Source organism: Malaya genurostris, chromosome 3 (assembly GCF_030247185.1).
Source record: "Malaya genurostris strain Urasoe2022 chromosome 3, Malgen_1.1, whole genome shotgun sequence".
In the NCBI taxonomy this organism is placed as follows: Eukaryota; Metazoa; Arthropoda; class Insecta; order Diptera; family Culicidae; genus Malaya; species Malaya genurostris.
This window is the reverse complement of record NC_080572.1, coordinates 132,722,098-132,747,392: the sequence shown is the minus strand read 5'-3', so window position 1 is coordinate 132,747,392 and position 25,295 is coordinate 132,722,098. Positions and strand designations below refer to the sequence as shown.

The 25,295-nt window shown below is 37.7% G+C and overlaps 1 protein-coding gene across 5 annotated transcripts in view; it reads left to right on the top strand.

Annotated features, from left to right (window-relative positions):
* LOC131436301 (WD repeat and FYVE domain-containing protein 3) overlaps window positions 1-25,295 on the top strand; it is a 1,204,110-nt gene that overhangs the window by 539,816 nt on the left and 638,999 nt on the right. For all 5 annotated transcript variants that reach the window (XM_058604951.1, XM_058604953.1, XM_058604954.1 and 2 more), the window contains exons 16-17: window positions 20,256-20,408; window positions 20,466-21,138. In XM_058604951.1, coding sequence (XP_058460934.1) covers window positions 20,256-20,408; window positions 20,466-21,138 — 826 coding nt within the window. The remainder of the gene's footprint in view (window positions 1-20,255; window positions 20,409-20,465; window positions 21,139-25,295) is intronic.

Genomic DNA, 25,295 nt, shown 5'->3' with positions numbered 1-25,295 from the left:
GCCTTTTTTACATATGGTGTATTTTTCGTTTTTGGCTATACGCTAGTTAAATTTCCTAACCTTACGATGGTCCTCAAGTGTGTGTTCTCCTCTGACTCCATCCTGTTCCATGGTATGGTAAAAAACTTTTATTCGTTTTGTATGATTCTCTGCCTTTAGTGTAATCATTTTTCTATTCTATGATTGTTATTATTATTATTTTTATATACGTATTACGTGATCTATTGTCTATTCTATGATTGTTTTGTCGTGAATACGACTTACTTTACTATGGGGCGCCTTTTCAAAATTTACCCTCTGAGAGAGTGATAAGTTTTTGATCGTGAATATCTCCTGTTATATCTAACGAATCAACATAATTCTTGTTACATGCCATCGGAAATATGATCACAATTTTATGATAAAACTTTCAGTTGTGTGACATATTCTTAAATAGTTCACAATTAAACTTTTCTGAAATGTTTGGTATAAACGAGTATCAAATAGGATAATTCATATGGCGCGTTTGCCTTTCTCGTATTTTGAAAGCTCATAGCTCAGTGATCTGTAGAAGGATTTATATAATCTAACTACCAATAGAATCGAAAATCTTCAACTTGAACGTATATTACAACAATATTGAAGTTTTTCAATAGTACACTATTGAAAAACCTGTTTGATTTAACCCATGACAGCACCAGCCAATCAGAACGCGAGATGTCTGCATCCATATAAAAGTTGAATGGTTCACTTTTCCTACCATTTGCTGAGCAACTCTTCCCGAAACAAGACACACGACAGCAACATCGAGGACCTGTCGTCTCATTGTTTCCCGATATGAATGCACGAGACACCGTCAGCACAATGACACCGAAAAAGGCAGCCAAAAAGTCCAGCAAGGCCCATTGCCGAAACAAGACACACACGAGAACCATCTCAGATCTCAATATTTCCTACCAAAAGATTCATCAAGATGGGAGTTAAAATAATTTGCACCGTCACTAACACATTCAATTACGAACGGCAATGCGAAAGTGATGATTTTGAACACATCTTTATACTAGTTTACAAATATGCCGTGTGAAACAGAGTTGCCACAGATCAATATGTATTTTTGTCGCGAGTACTTTAGTATGCGGCCGAAAACAAAAATTGTTAGAACAAATGTTTCCACTTGATTTGCGCATTCTACTTTCCAGGCGTAGAACTGGCTAAACTTAAAGCAATTCTAAATATTTCTTTATCACAGTGATGTGGTCATCCTGAAAAGGACGGGGTTTTCAACGGATGGCCAGCTGCAGATGGCGAGGGATGATTTTCGTTTTCGTTGTCATGGGCAGCGTTACCGTTCAACTCCAACACTTCGGCAACCAAGTACTCCATCACTGCCGCCAGATAGACCGATGCACCAGCACTGACACGCTCGGCGTAGTTCCCCTTCCGAGGCAAACGATGGATTCTGCCGCCAACTGGGCACTTCAGACCAGCACGGTTTGAGCGGGACTTTACCTTGCCCTTGATTGTTCCTCCACAATATGCTGTTAACAGATCGACGACCCATTCAGAATTACTGGCTGCCGCTCTGCTAACTCTCTCTTTTATATCGTTTCACTGTTTCCCGTTCTGCGTATAGGAAAGAAATTCTAACAAAGGGGACGTCCTACCGTGCTACCACTAGCACGTATAAAAGGAAATGTGATGTGAGAAATAGCGTCATTTAAGTTAAAGCAGCTACTCTGTACGTACGAGACACCATCAGAACGATGGCTCCGAAAACAGGTAGAAAAGCAGATTTGTACCGTCCCTAACACATTCAATTACGAACGGCAATGCGAAAGCGAATGTGATGATGTTCAACACATCTTTATACTAGTATGGGGTCGTGTGAAAATATGCCATGCGAAACAGGGTTGCCATATATACAGGTTAATCTGTATTATTATTATTACTATCATTATTATTATTAGAATCACTCTTGCATACCGAAGATCGTAGATACATTTCAGACCAGGCCATTGCAATTGTCTCGTACTGAAATTTCGAGAAGAATCAAATATCTTCGAACTTCATAGCTTCAATAAAAATAAACTACAAATTTGTCGTACCTAGCTTCCTATATTAGCAAATTAAAAAGGAATTGTTTCAAGTTTGGAATATATAGTTGTAGAATAGTAGCTGTTTAATGTAACTAATCTGTACTTTAATGTAGGTGTATCGCTTCAAATTCTATTAGTGAAAAAGAGGAAAGCTTGCACAATTCATACAATCAATCAACTAACTGATATTCGGAAAAGTGATGGGAGCGTGTCAGTTTTTTCGTATTCACGACATCCAGTTATGTCTCTGACATTACTTACCCGCCTTTTTATTTGTAAATACGTATTTTTTTCATAATCGCATTGTGCATGTGCATTCTCTTTTTTTTTTGTTTTTTCATTATCATGTCTTTGTGCATTTTGTCTTTTCTGTATGTTTTGACTACTGAAACGATTTACTAAAACTTCTTTTTCGACATCACAGTGAATACAACATAGTTAAAGAAAAAAAAGTTTTTAGACTTAATCTTGTGCATATGTTTTTATATTTATGTTATCTCGCCCGTAGAGACAGGCAGATTACCCGTCTTGTCGATAATACGTCTGTCTGTGGAAATAAAATTGTTATTACAGTTGCGGCATGCGAATGCTTGTTGCAGGTTATTATAAATCTTTTCTAAACCTTTCTCTAAAGTATCCCGCAACTAGCTTCTATGCCGTGTTCATTTTAATGGTGTCTTACCATCCTTGCCTCCATAGCTTCAGAAGTCGTCCTTCCGTTCAATTATTGAAATTGCTTCTAAACTGGTCGGTTGTGTAATGTCCATGCCGCAGCTTCTCTCCCCACTACCTGAGCTGGTTCTTTTGGTGCGTGTACCTGTTTTTTTTTTCCTTTCTAAAAATAGACTCAAATCTGGGTTTTAATATTTTTCCAATAACCCATGAAGTAACTTAGATTCTAATTCCGTGCTGAACGTGTTGTTTTCCAAAAAAAATTGTTTGTTATGTTTAGATCACCCACGTGCTACTTTTTGGTGTTCGTATTGTTTCCGAACTATTCCCTTTTATTCTGCCAATTCCCATCTCTCTGTTTCTTGAGTATAAAAATATTATTAATTTGTTAGTGGCAGCGTTTTCATATATATGTATTTTTTCAATCCCCCATGAATTCTTTGGTTTATAATAGTTTAATTACTTGTTGTATCTTTCTTTCATTGTGTTTCATGTAAAATTTATTATATGTCCATATTGTCGTATCTGTATTTTATTGACATTTTGATTTGAGTGCGTAATTTGCACTTAAGAAATCCTCAATTCATTCATATATTATGCATCTGTTATTTTTTTCATTCCGGGGTCGCGATCCCCTTGTCCACACACACTTGATCACTCATACAAGTATCATTGCATAAATGCGTACATTATATATAAATTATCTGCTGGCCAGCGTCATTTTGATAGTCGTTACTCTGTCCGCTTGTGTCTTATCTTTTCTTGTCGTATCCGTCATATCTCATCCCTATTTTCTTTTTAGTTCGAAGTATATTTGTTTTAGTATATTTTCAGTGTCAGTTTTATGTTATTTAATGATAAACCATTTTATTTCCCCATAGAAATTCTCCTTATTTATACATTATTTCCGTATTCCATGCCATTATGTTTACCTCTCTTGTGTAATGTACTCTTTTTTTCTAAACGCATTGTAACTTTTCCCCAGTTCATTTTAATTTGTAGCATTATAGCTTCCTACCAAAAACACATTTTGCTCACATCTATAATCTTCCTCTTGAGTTTAACGGTATTGCTGTGTATGCCATGATTCCCATGTTTATAATATATTTGAATTTTCTTGATTGGTTGACTCATCTAGGATCATTTGAATCCCATATTTTCCCATAGGTTATTTCCACTTTGTATTACTTCAACTATATGTTTGAGTTTCTTTAAGTATACACTCTCTTTTTTTTCTTCTTCATATGTTTTCCTCCCATTATATATCTTCTTTGACAATGTAATTTCTTGCTTTATTTTCCCTCTGATGTATCTTTATTATCATCAGTTTATAATCATCAGTTTCACCTTATTTTTCTTTCTTCGTTTGGTGTCCATTTGTTTTCATTGTGTTCGTTTCATTGCATAAGTAAAATTTTATTTATTATTGGCCCTCTCTTATTACCCTCTTAACAGTATTAATATCCTTCTGCTCGCATTCATGTTTTTTTTTCTCGTGTTCGAATTGATTCATTTCGACTTTCATCTTACATATTTCGCTGATATTTTACCCTTCTTGGTATATTTTGCACGTTTTATCTTATCCATTGTTTTCCTTACACTGTGGTTTTACGTTTTTCGTTGAATTCTTATGTCAACGTATTATTGTATGATGTTTGCTGTTAATTTCTGTTATAACTGTATCCTATTTTTCTTTATTTCAATTACTCTCAGGATTTCAGTTTCCCTTATATTTTTAATATTATTCCTTTTTATTTAGTTTTCCGATGAAACTCCTAATACAATATGTTTATTTTCGTGTATTACTTTGTTTACGTTTTGAATTTTTTTAATTACTTTTCTAATGTTTCTTGAATAATTTCCTAATTATCTCAATATTCTGTGGTAAGATTCAGTGCTTTTACTAGCACTAAGTCTCCCCAAATTGGTTGCCATTCGTTGGAGTTTTTATCATATAATTCTTTGCGCTTGTGTTTAGACGCAATTAGATTCTCCCGGGCTTGATGGTGAAGTCGTTTAAATGTAGATCGCATTTCATTGACGTAGTCCTCATAGTAGAGACCATCATTATCGTATTTGTAGACGGAGTTTGGGATGTTCGCCCGTCTTCGGTGTAATAATTCAAACTGTGTGTAACCCGTTGAGGAATTTACAGTGGTATTATATTCGAAACTGAAGAATGGGAGTTATTGATCCCATGTTTTCGGTTCGTTACCTACGTATTGTCTTAAATAGGTTTTCAATTCCCTATTCGATCGTTCCACCAGGTTTGCTTGTCGGTGATATGTACTTGTAGTAATTTTTTTAATTTTTAAAATTTTACATACGTTTTTCATAAGAGAACTAACAAAGTTGGTTTCATTATCCGTTACTAATTCGGCGGGTTTTCCATATTTACATATATAATTATTCACGAAAGTTTGCGCGACCGTAGGACTCTCTTGATTTTCCATCGGTGCTACAATTAAATGTCTAGTCAGATTGTCTTGCATCACAAGTCCGTATCTGTTCCCCCATTCTGACTCAGGTAATACCACTATATCTATATACAATTTTCTCGAACGGTTCGGACGATGTCGTGGTAATTCTCATTGGAATTTTGTTCGCTCGACCAATTTTGTTTTTCTGGCACGAGCTACATTGTTTAACATAATTTTCAATGTCTTCCCGCATATTAGCCCAATGGAATAGTGGACGCATTCTTTTCAACATTCGTTTGCTTCCAACATGTCCACCTAGAGGAGCATCGTGGAATTTTTTCAATATAGTTTCGCGGTCTTTTTCTGGCACCCACATTCTATCTTTTTCAGGTGCGTATAGTGTAAAAATTTTATCAAATTTCTCGGCACTAAATATTAAAAATAAACACATTTGCCTCAGGGGTTTTCTGCATGTTTCGAAAAGAGATAATTTGCATGTTCTTTGCATTTTTCATGTCTTCAGGGCAGTTAGTGAATGCATCTACTAACCCATCTTTTAGAATTCTTGTATCGGTTATTGATCTACTCGAGCCATTTAGAACCAATCCCCATATTTTACGATCTGGAATTGAAAATACTCTTCCATTCAGGTAGTCTTTTAAACCGTGTGGTAAGTGTATCAGCTCGTCTAGTTCTTTATATGCTGATCTACTGTTTACTATTACGAAAGTACCATCAAAATCACTTTCGTTAGTTTTTTGTTTTGAAAATTTCAGCAGATAAAATTTGATGTCATTGTTATTTATGCATATTTCATATTCTTCGAAATATGAGAGTGCTCCCAAATCTTCCTTTTCGTCCCATCCAAAATCGATGTTTTCTAATCCGTCCATGTGCGGATTCCATTTCGTCTTTTGTTTTTTTTTAAAATAACCTAAACCTGCCTGATTCGTCTTTCAGTTGTTTTGGGGAAGTTGTTTTGTTTTCCGCGTCTTTCCGCTTCGCAAGTTCATTTTTCTCTGCTTGCTGCTGTTGACGCTTTTGCGGTCTAGTGACTATTGAAATAGGGTGTAAAGACTCGGTCTGTTCGGGCAGTCTGGATAAAAAGTCTGCCACAACATTGTCTTTGCCTTGTTTATAGCGAATGTCCATTTCCAACCCTTGAAGTTTCAGACGTAGACGCGTTAGCGTGGGCGAAGTTTCTTTTAAATGCCATATTGAAATCAGCGGTCTATGATCCGTGTATACAATAAATCTCTGACTATAAATAATATGTTTGAAGCGGTTCACTGCCCATACGATGGCTAACAACTCTTTTTCAATCGTATTGTATTTTCTTTCAGCATTTACTAGACCTCTGCTTGCATAAGAAATAGGCCTGTCGATCGATTTTTCATTGGAGAGTGCTGCTCCAATAGCGTACTCGCTTGCATCTGTCGTGATCACGAACGTATCTTTATAGTTCGGTCTAACTAACAGTCAGAAGTTAAAAAAATCCGCAATTCCTCAAAAGATTTTTGACACTCTTCTGTCCAAGTAAACTTAACATTCTTTCGCAAGAGATCGTTCAAAGGTTTACGTTTCTCTGCTATGTGAGGTATGAATTTTCCATAGAAATTTACTGTTCCTAAAAATGACCGAACACCTTTGACTGTTTTTGGTGCCGCCATCTCTCTTATTGTTTTTATATTGTCCTCCATAGGACGAATTCCGTCTTTGTCAATTACATGTCCTAAATACTTTATTTCATTTTTCAAAATTTGGCATTTACCTGGCTCGACTTTTAGATTATGTCGGCGGAGAGCCTCTAAAACTTTGCGTAAGTTTTCATTGTGTTCTTCGATGGTAACACCGATAACAATTATATCATCCAGGTAGACGATTGCTTTGACCCTTTCTGTCTCATAAAGTACCGTATTCATTAATCTTTGGAACGTCGACGGGCTGTTACGCAGGCCCATAGGCATTCTTGTAAATTCAAAGTGGCCTTTTGGAGTTGAAAACGCTGTCTTGGCTGCATCTTTTGAGTTAATTGGTACTTGATAAAACCCTGATTTTAAATCCAAGGTAGAAAAATATTTACTGTTTCCAAGATTATATAGAATCTCGTCAATTAGTGGAATTGGGTATACAAATGGCTTTGTAACTAAATTTAAAGCCCTGAAGTCAACCACGATTCTGTATTTCTTGTTACCAAATTCATCGTCCTTCTTGGGAACACATAGGACTGGCGAATTCCACGGACTTTTGCTAGGCCTTATGATACCTTGTCTACGCATTTCTTCAATTTCTTCATTAATATGCTTCTTTGTAGCTTCTGGAAATCTGTAATGCCGTTTGTTGATAGGCACGTTTGACGTGGTCTCAATTTCGTGCACTGCCGCATCAGTGATAGTTAATTTATCCCCTTTCAAATAGAATATATGCCATAAATTTCTCTATATCCATAAAATTTTCTCTTTTTATATGATTCATATTTAGTGATTTTAATACTTTCTCCGTTCGTTCTCGACTAGATATTTGACCGTATCTTCTATTTTCCGTAAGAATTAAGTCTTGATTTGTATCTAAATCAAGGAAACATTTGTCTTCCTCGTCACACTCTCCGCCTATAAAATCTTTTTCTTCTTAATGAGTAATATTAGTCCCACAACCGCAGAGCATACTATCTGAACGATTGTCGGTTTTGTATAACTCATAGTTGCTCTGATACGATGCATCAATGTTATCATTTATATTCACTTCATATTTACTATGCTTTGCTAAACTGCCCTCCAAGACTTCAGCATTGACGATAATTACTTCATTTTTGCCACTCTTTGCATCAGTTTTAATATGTTTTCCGGTTGTCCTATTTCTACTTGAAGATTTTTTTATTTCACAATTATTGTAATAACTAACTCTGTAATGAGTTTTTCCAATCATCAACGTGACTTTTACTGACCCAATAGTCTGTGATTGAGTTCCATCAAAGCCTGCAATGTATAAATTATCTTTATAATTTATTTTCTCTGATCCTATTTTCGCGACAGTATCCCATCTCATTACGTTATAAAAAGGTCCAGTATCGAGCAAATATTTAATTTTTTCGTTAGGTGTTTTTGCAGCAGCAACTTTTACAAATAACTGATTGTTTTTAGCACATTCTGTTTTTAACATTTCGTTAGGCGGCATACCTTCTTGCCATTGCCCCGTATAATTTATTGTCGTTTCTGTACACATCGTACCCTGTGGACTAAGCTTGGTTTGATCATACGCTTGGTATTTTTCCTGTATTTTGACATTGTTATCTGCCTCGTATTTTGCGACTCTCTTCTCCTGTTTCTGATGAGCTTCATATGATTCTGTTTTTGGTTCAAAGGTTAGAGGTATTTTCCGTAAGCATATCCAACCTTGGTCATTGTGTATGCTAGTCACATACTTATTCATAAATGTCATTCCCAAAATGCCCCCTGGAGTCAAATTCTCCACTACGTCAAACTTCGTTTGGAAAATTCTTCCTGCGATGATGAAGTTTATTTCTACGGTACCTAATGTTTTTCTAACAGTACCTGTTATCCCGGAATATTCTATGGTTTCGTTATTATTAATTGTATATGCTCCCATGTACTCTGCGTTTCGTCTACTTATCAAGTTGCCAAATGCTCCAGTGTCTACCAGAAACTACATCTCGTTATTTGGTTCGTTTGCCGATCTCAACAACATCATAAATTCGTTGTCTTTCGTCTTATGTAATTTGACCCATATCCCTTCTTTGCGTTTTTTGCTATCTTTTTCTTCAATGTAATTGGTCGCATCACTCTTCATTGGTTTTCTATTATCGTCATTTTCATTCTCCCCGAATCGATCCCAATTTTGCATTTTACATGTTTGCTTGACTTAATTTGCATTCGGATTTCTTGATGCTCCATATCTCATTTGATCAGGCATATTTCTGGTCCTGATATTATGATCATACCTTCGAAATATTTTTCTGTTACTGTATGTCATGCAGTTTACCCATAGTTTATTCGAATTGTTTTTGAAATGATTATTATGAAAATTGGTATCTTCGATTAAGCACCCGTTGTTGCGAAAATATTCGTTGCGTAAGCTTCGGTTGCGTTTATGAGAATTTTCGATTTGCGCCCCTGGATAACATTTATATTTATTGTTTGTCCAGAGTTTTGGTTTATCAATTGCATGGTAGGATAGCAGCCGATTTTCAATATTTGATAATAAGTAGCTGAACTCCGCCTCCTCTTTTAGGAATTTTATTAATTCTTGAAACTTAAGCTGCCTATGATTTTTGGCTAAATGTTTTAAGCTTTCGTTCGATAATCCTGCTATAAAATGAATCGTTAATCCTCTTTCTGCGAAGGATTTCTGTACTTTTTCTTGGCCTTGATTCCCTTGCTGAGTGTCAATATATTCCAATATTCGTAGAGCTCTTTCAGCGTACTCTTCAAAAGGTTCTCCAGATTGTTGTTCGAGAGTTTCGATCCCCATGAAAATCTCTTCTACTGTGATTTTCAAACCGAATACGTCTCTTAAATTCTTGAATATATCCTTTACTGTGTCGGCTCTTATTGTATTAATAAAGGTTGCCGCTTTACCTTTTAATTTCATTAGTACTACATTTAGTAGTGGTTTCTGGTTTTCTCCTTCCGGGATGTCTTCTGCAAAATACTATTTGCACAATAAATGGCTCTAATTCGTCTACTGACCCGTGGAATTCCGGGATACATAGTATTGCCTCTAGCATTGGAAATTGGTACCCACCGTTATTTCTAGCCATCCTGACTTCGTTAACCTTTTTACTGGAAGGCGCTATAATAAATTTTTAGCTGTGAATAATTACGATCTTGACCGTGGTTATGGTCGACATTCATTCACGTAAATAAACTGGACCTAGTCTCACATTACTGGACATTGTATCGTACAAAGCTTCAACTGCTACGAGCACTGCGTGGTCAAATTTCGTTCGCATTGGCATTTTTGTTTATTATTGAGCCAGCCCAACTCGGTGCTCTCAAATTTGTCATGCCCGCCTTGTGCGCAAACCAAACTGTCTTTGTTAATTCCGTTATAAGGGTCGACGGCATAGGCTGCAACAGCACATCGTACCATACTCGTGGTTTAACATTATAGTTTACCGTTCTTATTTTGGTTGCCCGACTTTTAGTCGCAAATATGGCCGCGATTGTTTTGGTGTGTCGCCTAGCAACGCATTTTTCCGTAGGCTCCGCCATATGGGTTGGTTTACCACCTTTTCTAAATATATACTTCGTGGTATGCACTCCTGGTGCCTAACTTGCTGACTTGCTTTGTTATGTTAGTCCAAGTACGGCTACCTTTGCATATTCGCAAAATGATGCGTCAAATTACCGATTCCTTCGCTCATACTGGTGAGGTTCGGTTTGTCACCTTGACCTTATGAACATTACACCAGTGCTAACTGTTCAACTGGTCGTGGTTTTCTTGTCTCTTAAAAGAAGGCGACAACAAAAGCGGATAAAAAGACTTCGTAGGCCTTCATGTCAGTATGGTCACTTTTTTAAATGTTATCGCGGTGTTGTTTTTTTTCTCTTCAGCACATGCGCTCGTATTGACCGTGGTCAAAACGTAAACAAATCAACTGTGAACGTAATCTATACGTCCGCAGTTTTCAAGCAAACTTGAACCTCGATCGGGCTCATACCCGCTCCGATATGCTACCGTATTGACCAGCAACAGTACCCGTCGATAGGTGTTTGGCGCGCAACGAGTTGCATAAGTGTTTGGTCGTCGAAGGAAAGAAAACTAGATCGTTAAAAACATCGTTTGGCACGCACTAACAGTTTTGTGTAGAGATTTCACATGCATACTTGATTCATGTTATTTGTCATTACGAGCCACGTGCTTATTTGGATATCAAAATTATCGCTTGCCAAATGATTCAACAACGGAATGTATATAATTGTTCTAGAAACCCGCTGTAGGTATGAGAAAAAGTTCTGTTTACCAGTTGATGGATTGTGTGTAATGGAGTTAGAAAAATAATATTGGTCATTGTGAGCGCATGTCAGAAAATTTTTTTATATGAGTCAATGAAAAGATTGTTCTGTAGAAGCGCTAATGTCAACCTAATAGATTTTCCTTGCATTTTGCTTTCTAATGATTTAACGCTCACAATAAGTGGCAACATTCAAGTATGGGTAATTTCTTTTAAACGGACTGTTCAGAATGCTTTGTATGCCTTGTATGTATGTGTTAAGTTTATCAATACGAAATTCAGGTTAGTGAACTGTTTTATTTATTACCGAAAGCAAGAATCACATCTGGAAGAGAAAGCGTGACAACTTATATCTATTATGTCGAAGCCATTATAGAGAGATTCTTTATTGACTCAAATGATGGGATGACATTCTGTGCATTTGCTCATTTTTTTTCTTAACAGAAGTATTTCACAATTTCACATTAATTTTTGGTGATATTGCTTTTTTTAAGCTAAAGCAAACGTGTGTCGAATTTCGTTTGTTGTAGGTTAAATAATCAGAAAAAATAATGGAGACTCACCATACTAATACTGCTTCGCCCAACATCCTCAATTTCAAATTCCTCTCCCGTACTCCTGGCGTATCTTACTGCACGTACCGCGTCTTCTCCACCGCGGACAGTACCGCTGTCACCCCTTGCAAGCACCTCGAAGGAGGATGTTTCTTTCTGTTCTATACGAAAAATTGTAACACTCTTTGTCAATTCGTTTTTTTTCTTCTTTCTCTATTTTTTTCACTAATATATATTCACTCTCTTAATCTTTCATAACAGACGTTAATTGATTGTATCCGACTTTCTACCGAAGTTCTATTACGATTTCCGAGAGCCGCGAACCGAAACCACTGCCACAATGTCAATGACAGTGACTGGTGCCCGTGAAAAGATATTTTTGTTATTGCTCGTCGCGTTTACGCTGACGTGAAGGCTTGCCTGAAAGGTGACGAGTTTTTCCTTCACGACTGGGTGGCTGTTCTTGCAATATTGTTATTTCTTCACGGCTCCCTACTTTTTCTACAATACTAGCAAGTTCGAAGGAAAATTTGCTAAGGGCGCTGCACTGGTCTGAAATGTATCGACGATCGTCGTTGTATATATATATATATATATATATATATATATATATATATATATATATATATATATATATATATATATATATATATATATATATATATATATATATATATATATATGTATATAAAAAAAACAGATTATCATGTTTCGCATGACATGTTTTCACACGACTCCATACTAGTATACATATGTGTTCAACATCATCACTTTCGCATTGCCGTTCGTAATTGAATCTGTTAGTGACAAGTGAAATTATTTTATTTTCCATCTTGATGAATTTTTTGGTAGGAAATATTGAGATCTGAGATGGTTCTCGTGAGTGTCTTGTTTCGGTAACAGTTGCTCAGAAATTGGTTTTCTACCGGTTTTCGGTGCCATCGTGCTGACGGTGTCTCGTACGTTCAGAGTAGCTGCTTTAACTTAAATGACGCTATTTCTCACACCACATTGCATTTTATACCTGCTACTGGCAGCAGTGTACGGACAACCCCTTTTCCTGTTTGCAGAACGGGAAACAGTGAGACGATATAAAAGAGAGAGTTAGTAGAGCAGCAGCCAGTAATTCGTCATCTAACACTCGATGTGGATAGACGAATAACCTACTACGACTAATTTCGATTTTGTTTTATCTTTTATTCGCAGTTTTCTACCCACCCAAGCTATGGGTAAAACGCGCCATAGATCCGAGAAGGATCCAAAGGATGCTAAGCGTCTGAAGCCAAGTGATGTACAGGTAAACGACCGTTTGCTGAGTAAAAACCAATATGCTGATCTGCCAGTTGATGTCGAAGAGGAACTGCAGAAGAAGGAAAAAATGCCGCCTTTCTACCTGAAGGGATTCCCACCAACTCTACGCTCGGATTTCAACACACTGATCAGCAAAGGACTACAGGCAACAATCCGTTTATGTACTGAAGGCTACAAAATAACTGTTCCGGCTTTGAACCACTACAAAGGAGTGGAATATTATCTGAAGCAGACAAAAGCGGAATACTTCACACACGATATTGCCGCCAACAAACCTATGAAAGTTGTATTTCGAGGTCTACCCGACATGATGGAAGCCGAACTAAAGCAGGCACTGTCGGAGGCTGGACTAAATCCTATGATGGTGTTTAAAATAAAACGACATAATACGGACAAAAAGTTTAGAGATCAACTGTACCTGATTCACCTGGAGAAGGGCTCTATCACCATGAGTCAACTGAAAACAATTAAATCGTTATTTCACATAATGATCAAATGGCATAAGTATAAACCAGTACATCGGGATGTCACACAGTGCACGAACTGTTTGAACTACGGCCATGGAGCGAGGAATTGCCACATGAAAAGTCGGTGCGGGAAATGTGCCGAACCACACAATACCAACGATTGCCTACTAGATGACATCGCTGCAAAATGTGTGAACTGTGATGGCGACTATCCATCTACTAGCAAATCGTGTACCAAACGTGCTGAGTTCACAAAAATTCGACAACAGGCGTCCCGTAAACAAACAACGCGCAAGAATGTTCCACAGAAGGATGAAATAATTTCCCACGGCTCCCACCGAAGAGGGATATTCCAAATTTGCCGCCACTTCCTCGCAGCAATCCAAAAGATTCAGCCGCAGGATCACAAAAAGAATCTTCCTCGAAAATCCCTCCTGGATCGGGCAATAATCAACCACAAGCAAAGGATGACTCTGGTGATTTATTCTCTGCTGAACAACTGATCGTCATTTTTGAAACAATGACAACAAAACTACGAAACTGCAGAACGCGGTTAGATCAAATCAACGCCTTAGGCAAATTCATCATCGAATATGCAATATAATGAGTTGGTTATAGTAAACTGGAATGCTTGCTCACTCAGGAGCAAAACTGCTGAATTGTCCGACTTTCTTCAAGAGAAGAATGCCGATATTGCTATTTTAACTGAAACTCATCTTAAACCTGAAATTTCTATTTTTATTTCCAATTACAGGATTCACAGGTTCGACAGGGCAACTACCAGAGGAGGGGGAGTTGCCATTGCCATTAAACGATCCATTCAGCACAGGCTTCTGTCAGCCTTTAAATTGCAACTCATAGAAGCCATCGGAATTGAGATTACAACGACGATGGGACCCATAATCATCATTGCAGCGTACTGCCCCAAACAAACCAATCTTCGAGATGGTACGTGTGTATCATTGAAGCGAGATCTAGCTATGCTCACTCGACGACAGAACAAATTCATCATTGCTGGGGACCTGAACGCACGGCATGAGCTGTGGGGAAACAGAAGACAGAATCGAAACGGATTCGTACTTGCCGAAGATTACGAAGCTGGACAATACAACATCCTCGCTCCGGATCAACCAACGCGACTTTCCAGATCGGGAGTTCATTCCATTTTGGATATATTTATCAGCAACATCGCCATAGACAGCTCTCCGGTTGTCTTCAACGAGCTATCTGCCGACCACTTTTCAGTAATATTGACGTTGGGATCTTCACCAGACACAGTGCCTATTCAACCTCGGAGGAACTATTATCGCACCGATTGGGTACAATTTCAACAGATCGCCGACCAACTTATTAATATCGATTTGCCACTAGATTCCCCGATGGAAATCGATGCAGCCCTATCTTCCTTCCAGCATTCAATCACAGTCTCTCGTGATAGGACGGTTCCAGTACAACATATGCCGAGTTCCAAATCGACAGTGTCACCAAGAAACTCATCCGACTTCGGAATATCTACCGGAGGCAGTATCAACGAACTGGCATCCTAGATATGAAGACTTCTTATAACAACTTAACTAGGATAATCCAGGAAAGGATATCTGAGCTTCGCAAAAGGAACTTCCAGCAAAAGCTTGGAGAAATTCTCCCACATTCAAAGCCCTTCTGGTCCTTAACTGAAGGAATACCTATAATCACACCAGTAGAGAAGGCAAATGCGCTAGGCCAGCAGTTTGTGTCTTCTCACAATTTAGGACTTAACATTGTAAGTCCACATGAAAGAGCCGCTGCTGATAGCGTAGCTGAGGTTGACCAATCAGACAGGTTCCGGAGGAAAGTAGAGTCACTGCGAATGAGCTGATGGCTATTGTGAAATAATCCAAAAATATGAAAGCCCCCGGTTTCGACAACACATTCAACATTGAGCTGAAACATTTGAGTATTCGTTCATTTGTCTTCTTAGCTGAAATTTTTAACAGGTGCTGGGAGCTTGGTTACTTCCCTTCAATGTGGAAGTTAGATTAAGTTATCCCAGTTTTGAAACCGGGGAAAGATCCTTCCTTTTCCAAGAGCTATCGGCCCATCAGCTTACTCTCTGCCCTATCCAAGCTGTTTGAAAAGTCAATACAAAGGCAAATTCTTGCTTTCGCAGATGAACAGGATATATTTCTGGAAGAACAGTTTGGGTTCCGGAAAGGAAGATCCACCATCCACCAACTCACAAGGGTTAACAACATCATCCAGCAAAACAAATCAGTGTCCAAAACAACTACCACGGCAATATTAGATATTGAAAAGGCATTCGATAATGTGTGGCACGATGGCCTGGTGTTTAAACTGCATCGGTATAATTTTCCTATGTATCTTATTAAATTTATCAAAAAATATCTTGCAAATAGAGCATTCCAGGTTTCTCTGAATAATGCACTTTCAGAAAGATTTACTATTCCTGCTGGTGTAGCCCAGGGAAGTATCCTAGGTCCCATTCTATGCAACATTTTTACATCAGACATCCCACCTCTTCCGGGTGGTGGTGTTCTGTCACAATTTGCTGATGATACTGCCATTCTTTACAAAGGTCGTGTCATTAATGCTCTGAAGAATAAACTACAGACAGGTCTGGACGCTTTGACGGAATATTTTACAAGCTGGAAAATTATGATCAATGCAGCAAAAACTCAGGTCATCGTGTTTCCACATTCAAGATCTCCAAAACTTGTTCCATCAGACGAATGCCGAATACGATTCGGTGATGAGGTCATCCAATGGTCCGACGAAGTTATCTATCTAGGACTCACCTTTGACAGACATCTGATATTCAGGTCACATGTTGATCGTTCAAAAATGCAGCATACTCATTAGGTCTCTGTATCCGCTGATTTGTAGAACATCTAAACTGTGCCTGAAGAATCAGATGGCTGTCTAAAAACAAATCATCTACTCCGCAATTGAATACGCAGTCCCTGTTTGGCGAGGCTGTGCACGGACACACAAACTTAGGCTTCAGCGCATTCAAAGTAAGATCTTAAAGATGATTCTAAATCTACCCCCTTGGACAAGGACTAGTGAAGTACATGAGTTGGCCTCACTGGATATACTAGAACAAAAATTCGAACAATACTGCACGAAATTTGAAGAGAGGTGCTCAATCTCTGAAATACAAATAGTTCAAAATTTGTACGTAATAGGTTAGGGATAGTTATAAGTAGGTAGATATTTTATAAATAATTAAAATAAATATTATGATTAAACATTAGTATGTAAAACAAGAGTAACTAAAACACCTAATATTAATAACGAATCGTATGAACAACAAAGATGAAAGGCCAAAGGGTCAAAACACTTGTACTGTAAAATATTGATGTAATACACAAAAATAAGATTAATAAACAGATATTTATGCAAAAAAAAATGAGCGGCAGCCAGTAATACTGAATTGACTGTCTAGCTGTTAACAGCATCTTGTGGATATTTTACGCAGAAACACGCACACAGGAGGAACAGTTAAGGGCAAGGCAAAGTCTCGCTCGAACCATGCTGGTCTGCAGATCCCAGTTGGCAGAATCCATCTGAAAGGCACTGAGCGTGTCGGTGCCGGTCCACCGATCTATCTGGTGGCAGTGATGGAGTACTTGGCTGCTGAAGTGGTGGAATTTGTCGGTATTGCTGCCCGTGACAACAAGAAAACGAAAATCATCCCTCGCCATCTGCAGCTGGCCATCCGTAACGACGATTAGTTGAAAAAAAAAAAACGGCCTTTCAAGGACGACAATATCACTGTGATAAAGAAATATTGAAGAAGAAGTTTAGCCAGTTCCGATACGCCTGGAAAGTAGAATTCGCAAATCAAGTGGAAACCTTTGTTCTAACAATTTGTTCATTTTTGTTTTCGGCCGAATACTAAAGTAATCACGACAAAAATACATATTGATCTGTGTACGTGGCAACTCTGTTTCGCACGACTTATTTGTATACTAGTATAAAGATGTGTTCAACATCATTACTTTTGCTTTCGCATTGCCGTTCGTAATTGAATGTGTTAGTGACGGTGCAAATTATTTAAACTTCTCGTGTGTGTCTTGTTTTGGCAACAGTTGCTCGGAAAATGGTAGGAAAGCGACAAAATTCAACTAGTGATATTTAGCACTTACAAGTGTTTTGAATGGGCCTTGCTGAACTTTTTGGCTGCATTTCTACCGGTTTTCGGTGCCATCGTGCTGACGGTGTCTCGTGCGTTCAGAGTAGCTGCTTCAACTTAAATGACGCTATTTCTTACATCACATTTCATTTTATACCTGCAACTGGCAGCGGTGTACGGACAACCACTTTTCCTGTTTGCAGAACGGGAAACAGTGAGACGACAGGTCCTCGATGTTGGTCTCGTGTGTCTTGTTTCGGGAACAGTTGCCTAGCAAATGATAAGAAAAATGAACCACTCAACTTTTATATGGATGCTCTTGTATAGATGCAGACATCTCGCGTTCTGATTGGCTGGTGCTGTCATAGGTTAAATCAAACAGGTTTTACAATAGTGTACTATTGAAAAACTTCAATGTTGTTGCAATACACGTTCAAGTTGAAAATTTTCGATTCTATTAGTAGTTAGATTATATAACTCCTTCCACAGATCACTGAGCTATGAACTTTCAAAATACGAGAAAGGCACACGCGCCTTATGAATTATCATCTTTGATACTCGTTTATACCAAACATTTCAGAAAAGTTCAATTTTGAACTATTTGAGATTATGTCACACAACTGAAAATTTTATCGAAAAATTGTGATCATATTTCCGATGGCATGTAGCAAGAATTATGTTGATTCATTAGATACAACAATAGATATTCATGATCAAAATCTTATCACTCTCTCAGAGGGTAAATTTTGAAAAGACGCCCCATAGTAAAGTAAGTCGTATTCATGACAAAAGCATTCGACAGTGCTTGGCACGTAGGTTTAATAAAAAAATTGTCTGATTTCCAGATTCCTATTTATTTGATCAAAATGATTCATAATAATTTAACTGATCGCACTCTTTAGGTTAGCTATCAGAATTGTAAATCTGAAATGCTACCCGTACGAGCATGTGTTCCGCAGGGTTCGAGCGTAGCTCCTATCTTGTATAATATTTTCATTTCTGATCTTCCAAATCTACCCGTTGGTTGTCAGAAATCGCTATTCTGTGACGACAAGAGTGATCGGCAGTCGCCTACAAAGAAGCTTTAATATTTTCAGTTGTTATCTGTCAAAATAGAAAATTAAACCAAATGCTGCAAAAACGCAATTAATAATCTTTCCTCATAAGCCAAGAGCTTCTTTCCTCAAACCAAACAATAATCACATTCTCAAATTAAATGGCTTGGAATGGACATGATCTGATCAAACAAAATACTTAGGTTTAACGCATGCCAAAAAACTCACTTTCAAGGATCACATTGAAGGAATCCATTCAAAGTGTAATAAATATATTAAATGTTTTTATTCTCTTATAAACAGAAATTCTAAGCTCAGTGTAAAGAAACAAATTTTCAGAATAAAATTCTGAAAATGATTTTGAATCGTCTTAACATACTTGGTTTAGTTATGAGACTATAGTTACATAGACTCACAAATATAGAACCATTAGATGTAATGTCACATAATATTATGAGCAAATTCCGATAAAAATCAATGCAATCTTCAATTGAATCGATTCGCTCTCTGTGTTAGTTAGTAAGTTAGTATATAAGTTCCTATGTAATGGGGAACATAAAACAAATAGGTTTACAATTTTTTCTACACAAAAATCACAGAATTTCGGAAGCAAATGAAGTCTTCATGGTAATAACCAAATCATGTATATAATAGGGCTGAAAAGTAACCACTTGTGGCTGAACACCCAATTTAAATCTTATTAATTTAATTTTTGGCTCATATTCCAATAAATGGTTATTAAAAAAAAGTCGAAACACGTTTTCGTTCGGCACGTCAGAAAAGATATTGCACTCCATTGCAAAACAAAAAGTGTTCTGTAAATAGCAGAAACGTTACGTCTGCTTAGCGGTCCAAATTGAACTGCCGAGTTTAGCACTAAGCAGTTCAATTTGAACTGCTCTGCAAAGATGAGTCCAAGACGAAACGTAAAAATAATAACAACGGCTATGTGCCCTAGCACAAAATCTGGCTAACCCCTAAATGACCAGTCCTTTGCCGATTTCTAAAATTCTCTGGGTATTTCACTCGTCAGTACGCTCATTGATTGCAAAAGCAATTGACATTATCTTAATTTCACCTGTCACTGCTTGATTACGATGTGACTAAATAATAATCGGACAGCATAACTATTGAAATTTATTCATTTTCTCCAAAAACTTAAAGTCCGACGATGTTTTGCAAATAATAATGAGCTTAATCTGTTTATGTCAAGCTTTATCAGTCTATCAAGGTCATTCGACGTGACAAAATGCAATTATCCTCTCAAGTTTGGTCAAATATGCAATTTCAACTGGCTTTTTGATCAATCGAAGGAAACGCGCGGACGGTTAACTAACCTAAGCTAAATTGTTCTATACGACATATAGAAAAATCGGCTCACAGATTAGAAACCGGATTGTTTCAATACCACAAAGACTAAAATCGATATATTGAGCCACTCTATCATGATTCCCAATGGCAAAGTAAATGGTATAATATATTTTTTATAGAGATCGATCGTACCAACTATTACGAATTTATGAAATATGATACTTATTTTTTCATGCAATTTTTGATAACTGTAAATAACAATATCAACATATTATCCACAGTGTACTTCAAAACTATTAATAATTATTGGAGATGTGTGCGATGAAAATACACGAGATGTTTTGTACAATCTTCTGGAAATACTTCTTGGGCCTCATCCACGTGTCGATGATTTGTTACTGTTTGGACAGCATTTGATTTGCAACATACCACAGGTAAATGGAACCAATGAAAACTATATTGGTCAATTAATATTTTTTTATCATTTTCAGCCTGGAAACGATGACGATAAAAACATGGAAGTAGCTGATTCTGCCACTCACAATAACTTAACTTCGTGTAACCAAGAGATGTATCTCTCCAACGTGGTTTTAAGAAAAATCGTTTTACGAAACAGAGGTCTTAGTCTTTTACATAGTTTGTTATTTACTGCAAGGAATACAATTAACACTTCACTTGCTGATGATATTTCAAAAGTACTTGGTACGGATTGGATAATGCAGTTTATGCATCCACATCTTCATAAGTCTTCTGTCATTTGGGCATTGCGAATATTAGTTGTACTTTGTTCTAATGAAGTAATCATTGGAAGATACAGAGAAGGTTCCATGAGTGCTGGTTACATGAGAAATACGGAGATCATTAATCGTACCAGAGATAAACCGATGGTATCATCACATGAATCAACATCGAAAAATCCTGTTATTGCATCAATTTCATTGAAACAAAACGAGGATGGCTCTACACAAAATGTGAACAATTACGGATTCAGCTATTTGCAATGGCTTCTTCTACATCACATCAACACGCCTGAAACATACTTTTTGCTGACGGCTTTGATAATGGGTCAACCTGTGAAACTATTAGGAACTAATCATATACATATTGATTTGGATCGAATATGGACCTTTTTATGGGGAACACCTGTGTCGAACACCCTTAGCAGTAAGTAATGTTTATTGATTAAATTTTTTTTATGGATTTGGTGGTTAAACCTGCTGTCCGTTTGTGATCAATATATTATGAGTACTGATAATGAATTCTGAATAAACGATTACAAACAGAGTTACAGTTCGTATCGAACACTCGTGTTACACATGTTCGATCGTGAACAGCTCCAGTTGAGTTAAGATTTTGGGAAATTTTAAAGTGCACTCGCAAATGTTATTGGCTAGCAGCTGACCACAAAGAGAAAAATTCCATAGAAATAGTGTCGTTCTCATCCCAAAAACTCCAAGTACGCAGCAATTGTGCTATGTCTCTGTCTTCCGGAGTAGTCATCTTGACTTGCTATCTATGAACGGTATTGAATAAATAATATTGACCTCGTGCCATCGATATTTTCTACGGTATACTTTAGGTTAAAAAAAGATCAACCACTTAACTTGACGGACGGGTTCTATTCCCAAAATAGAAAAATAAATTTCTACTTGGGTACCAGTTTGTGCTAAAGTGAACAAGACTAATATAAAAATTTTACACTTCGAATTCAACTCATCAGTGTATTATCAGATTATGTTCAACTGCTCATGCCACCTCGCGGATCAACATAATCATAATTGCTTAGCGTATTATGTTGATCCGCTAGGCTGCATAAGCAGCTCAACATAATAGGTGAATAATTCGTTGCTAATTTGTTGCTAAATAGTTACGGTAATTTTGAATTTGTTCTTCATTTTTTTAAATATTTTTTGAGTACTGTGCTAAGTTCATATGAAGTTCTTCACTAACTTCATATGAATTTAGCGAAGTACTCAAGTAGCCCCTACCAAATATGCTTCAAAACAAATTAAAGTCCAGCGAATAATTTGTTGCTAATTAGTTACGGTAATGTTGAATTTGCTGCTCAATTTTTTTACATTTTTGAGTACTTCGCTAAGTTCATATGATGTTAACGAACCCCTCCCAAATATGCTTCAAAACAAATCGAAGCCCATGTAACAAAAATTTCATTCTGCTCTACTAAATAACTTATTTGAACCAATATTAACCTGCATAAAACTCTCAGGGCAACAGGGGAGCGATCAACAAAATAACACTTACCCGGATCTCAAAGGTCTCACAATTTTTCCTTTCCTATATATAATTAAACAAATCAATGAGAAATTTAAAAGTCATTGTAATTTTATTTAAGGTAATCATAAAAATGAAATTTGAAAGCACTTCATTTGTAAATATCAGGCAATAATGTAATAAGGTGTAATTAATTCACTATAACGTACATCGGGCATTCGCATTAAAAGTCGATCTCTAACGTTCACTTTTCCGATCTTCTTTTGGCGACACTTGGACCTGAGTCCACTACTCTGCGATTTGACCTCCGCCCGATCGTAACTTTTGGTGTTCCTTTAATCACCCGCGCGTCGTATCACCACGTTCCGAACCGTACTAGTGTCAAAATTATACAAGAGACATCTCGCTTTTACACTGACCTCTTTTATAGCTCGGCTCGGGCTTGTCTTAAGCTCATCTCGAAGAACGGATAATGTGGTACCACTGAGAAATAACCAGCGATGAATGTCAAGCAGAACTCATCTCAAAATATTGATGAGAAAAAAGATGTTTTCCGGTGTGTACAATTTTAGATCAAATTATTAGTAACCTATCCCTAATAGGTGTTAAATGGAGAGAAGTGACTTGGCGCAATTTATCTAATTTTATTTAAGTCTATTGAATGTATCAGGTATCAGAATAAATTGGCTAATAACGGCACGTTCCCCATATTTTCGGGGAGTTGTGCCATGCCATGACTTTTAATCATTTACCTGAATGATGGTGGGAAAGAGAAGAGGATGGAAAATAAAGGAACGGGAGGAATACGGAATTAAACACGCACACAACATTGTTAAATGGGTACAGAAACCAGTCGCAACTTACGCGACGTAGAAACCGCTTGCGAGAGTAATTAGAGCTCTTTTCCACATTGGGTTAAAAAACCAAGAATATCTCTGAGTTTCAGTTGCTTGAACATAGGTTCTTCAATGTAAAAACAACCAAAAACCCGATACCGTAGTTGAGATAGGTGATATGAAATCCCGTAATCGGATTCACAGAGATCACATGAAAATGATTCAGCAAGATGTATGGTAGCCATGTGATAATTAAGATTACATTTGCCAGTCAGAGCCCTCAACAGAACACCACAATGGCGCTTCGAGAAATGTAAAAGATTCTTCGAAACTCCAGGGCATGGATTTTCCAGAAATATTTTTGTTTGACGACAAGTCTCAGAACTTCGCCAGTAGTTTGCATATTCAGACGAAGCCCAAGACAGTGTTTTTTTATTTTATCCAGCATTTGGAAATTGGTAGTGCTGGTTCAGGACCTACAAGGTCGTTTTCTGCTCCCAGTCTGGCCAGTTCATCCGCCCATTCATTTCCAATTATGTTGGAATGACCAGGTACCCAGACTAGATTTACAGCATTGAAAATGCTAAGTTCTTCGATCTGAGTACGGCAATCGATCACAAGTTTTGAACGTGAGTCACCCGAGCTAAGCGCTTTAATTGCAGCCTGACTGTCGGGCAAAAATCTATGATTTTACCAGATATGCCTTGCCGGAGAGTACACTGTACTCCACACATGATTGCAAAGATCTCATCCTGGAAAACGGTGCAGTATCTACCAAGTGAGTACGATTGCTCCAACCCCAATTCACGACAGTAAACACCCGCACCCGCCCGGCCCTCCATCAGTGAACCATCAGTGTAACAGACTACGTGCTCTTGCTGTAGTGTTTCCATAAGTCCAGACAGCCACTCCTGTCTAGATGGAATTTTTAATTGAAAAGTTCTATACGGGAAACTACACGTGAGTGTTAAATCGCTAGGGATAAGAGAAACATCATCCCATGCAACCAATTGGGATCACAGACGTGTATGACCTGTTTCTGAATTTATTGATTTATCCTTCCATAGACCGGTAGCTTGAAGTCTATAGGCACAAGCGAGTGCTTCTTGCTTTAGATGCACATGAAGTGGTCTTATATTGAGAAGAGCTTCCAGAGCAGCGGTCGGAGTCGTAAAAGCTGCAGTCATTGCTATGAGCGCCACTCTTTGCAAATGATTCAGATTCGACTGAATTGCAACTACTTACCCTCTCTGCCACCATACGAGGCATCCATATGCCAGTATTGGACGTATAATTGTAGTATAAATCCAATAGATATATTTCGGTTTCAAACCCCACGTTTTACCAAAAGTGCGTCTACATTGGCCAAAGGCCATGCATGCTCTTTTGATTCTAGACTCAATGTGAGCAGTCCAGTTAAGTTTGGAATCCAGGATTACTCCAACGTAATTGACCTGGTCGGTAAACAACAGCACGCTCCCAAAAAACTGCAAAGGACGGGCCCCGGTTGTTGTTCGCTTCTTTGTGAAAAGAACCATTGAGGTTTTGTTTGGATTCACCGACAATCCAACCTGTTGACACCATTGTTCCACAACCCTTAAAGCCTGTTGCATCAGATCAAATAGCGTTGCAATGCATAGTCCAGTAATTTGTATTAGATACTCATCTACGTCCGTACGTCAGAAACCCAAGTTCATTGAGTTTTTGCAACAGACCATCAGCAACAAGGTTCCAGAGTAATGGTGACAAGACACCTCCTTGTGGACAGCCTCGAACACTCAACTTCCTCATCTCTGCCTGTCTTAATGATGAGCAGAGGATGCGATTGCTAAGCGCTGCGCTTATCCAGCCTGATATGCTTGATGATACTCCATGTCTGCTCATCGCTTGCACAATCGATTGGAAAGATACATTGTCAAAAGCACCTTCTATATCTAAAAAAGTTCCCAAGCTGGATTGTTTGAGCGAAAAAGCTTTTTCGATATCATATACAACATCGTGAAGTAGTGTGATCGTGGATTTTCCACGTTGATAAGCATGTTGTTTAGTATGAAGCGGTCTTTCAATTAGGCACTTATCTCTGATGTGATGGTCGACAATTCGTTCCAAGGATTTTAAGCAAAAAGAGCTTAAGCTAATGGGTCTAAAGCTCTTGGCTTCCTCGTAACTCTGACGTCAGCCTTTTGGAATAAATTTGATGATTATTTCTCGCCATGCTTTCGGGATGTACCCAAGAGCAAGGCTATTAAGTAG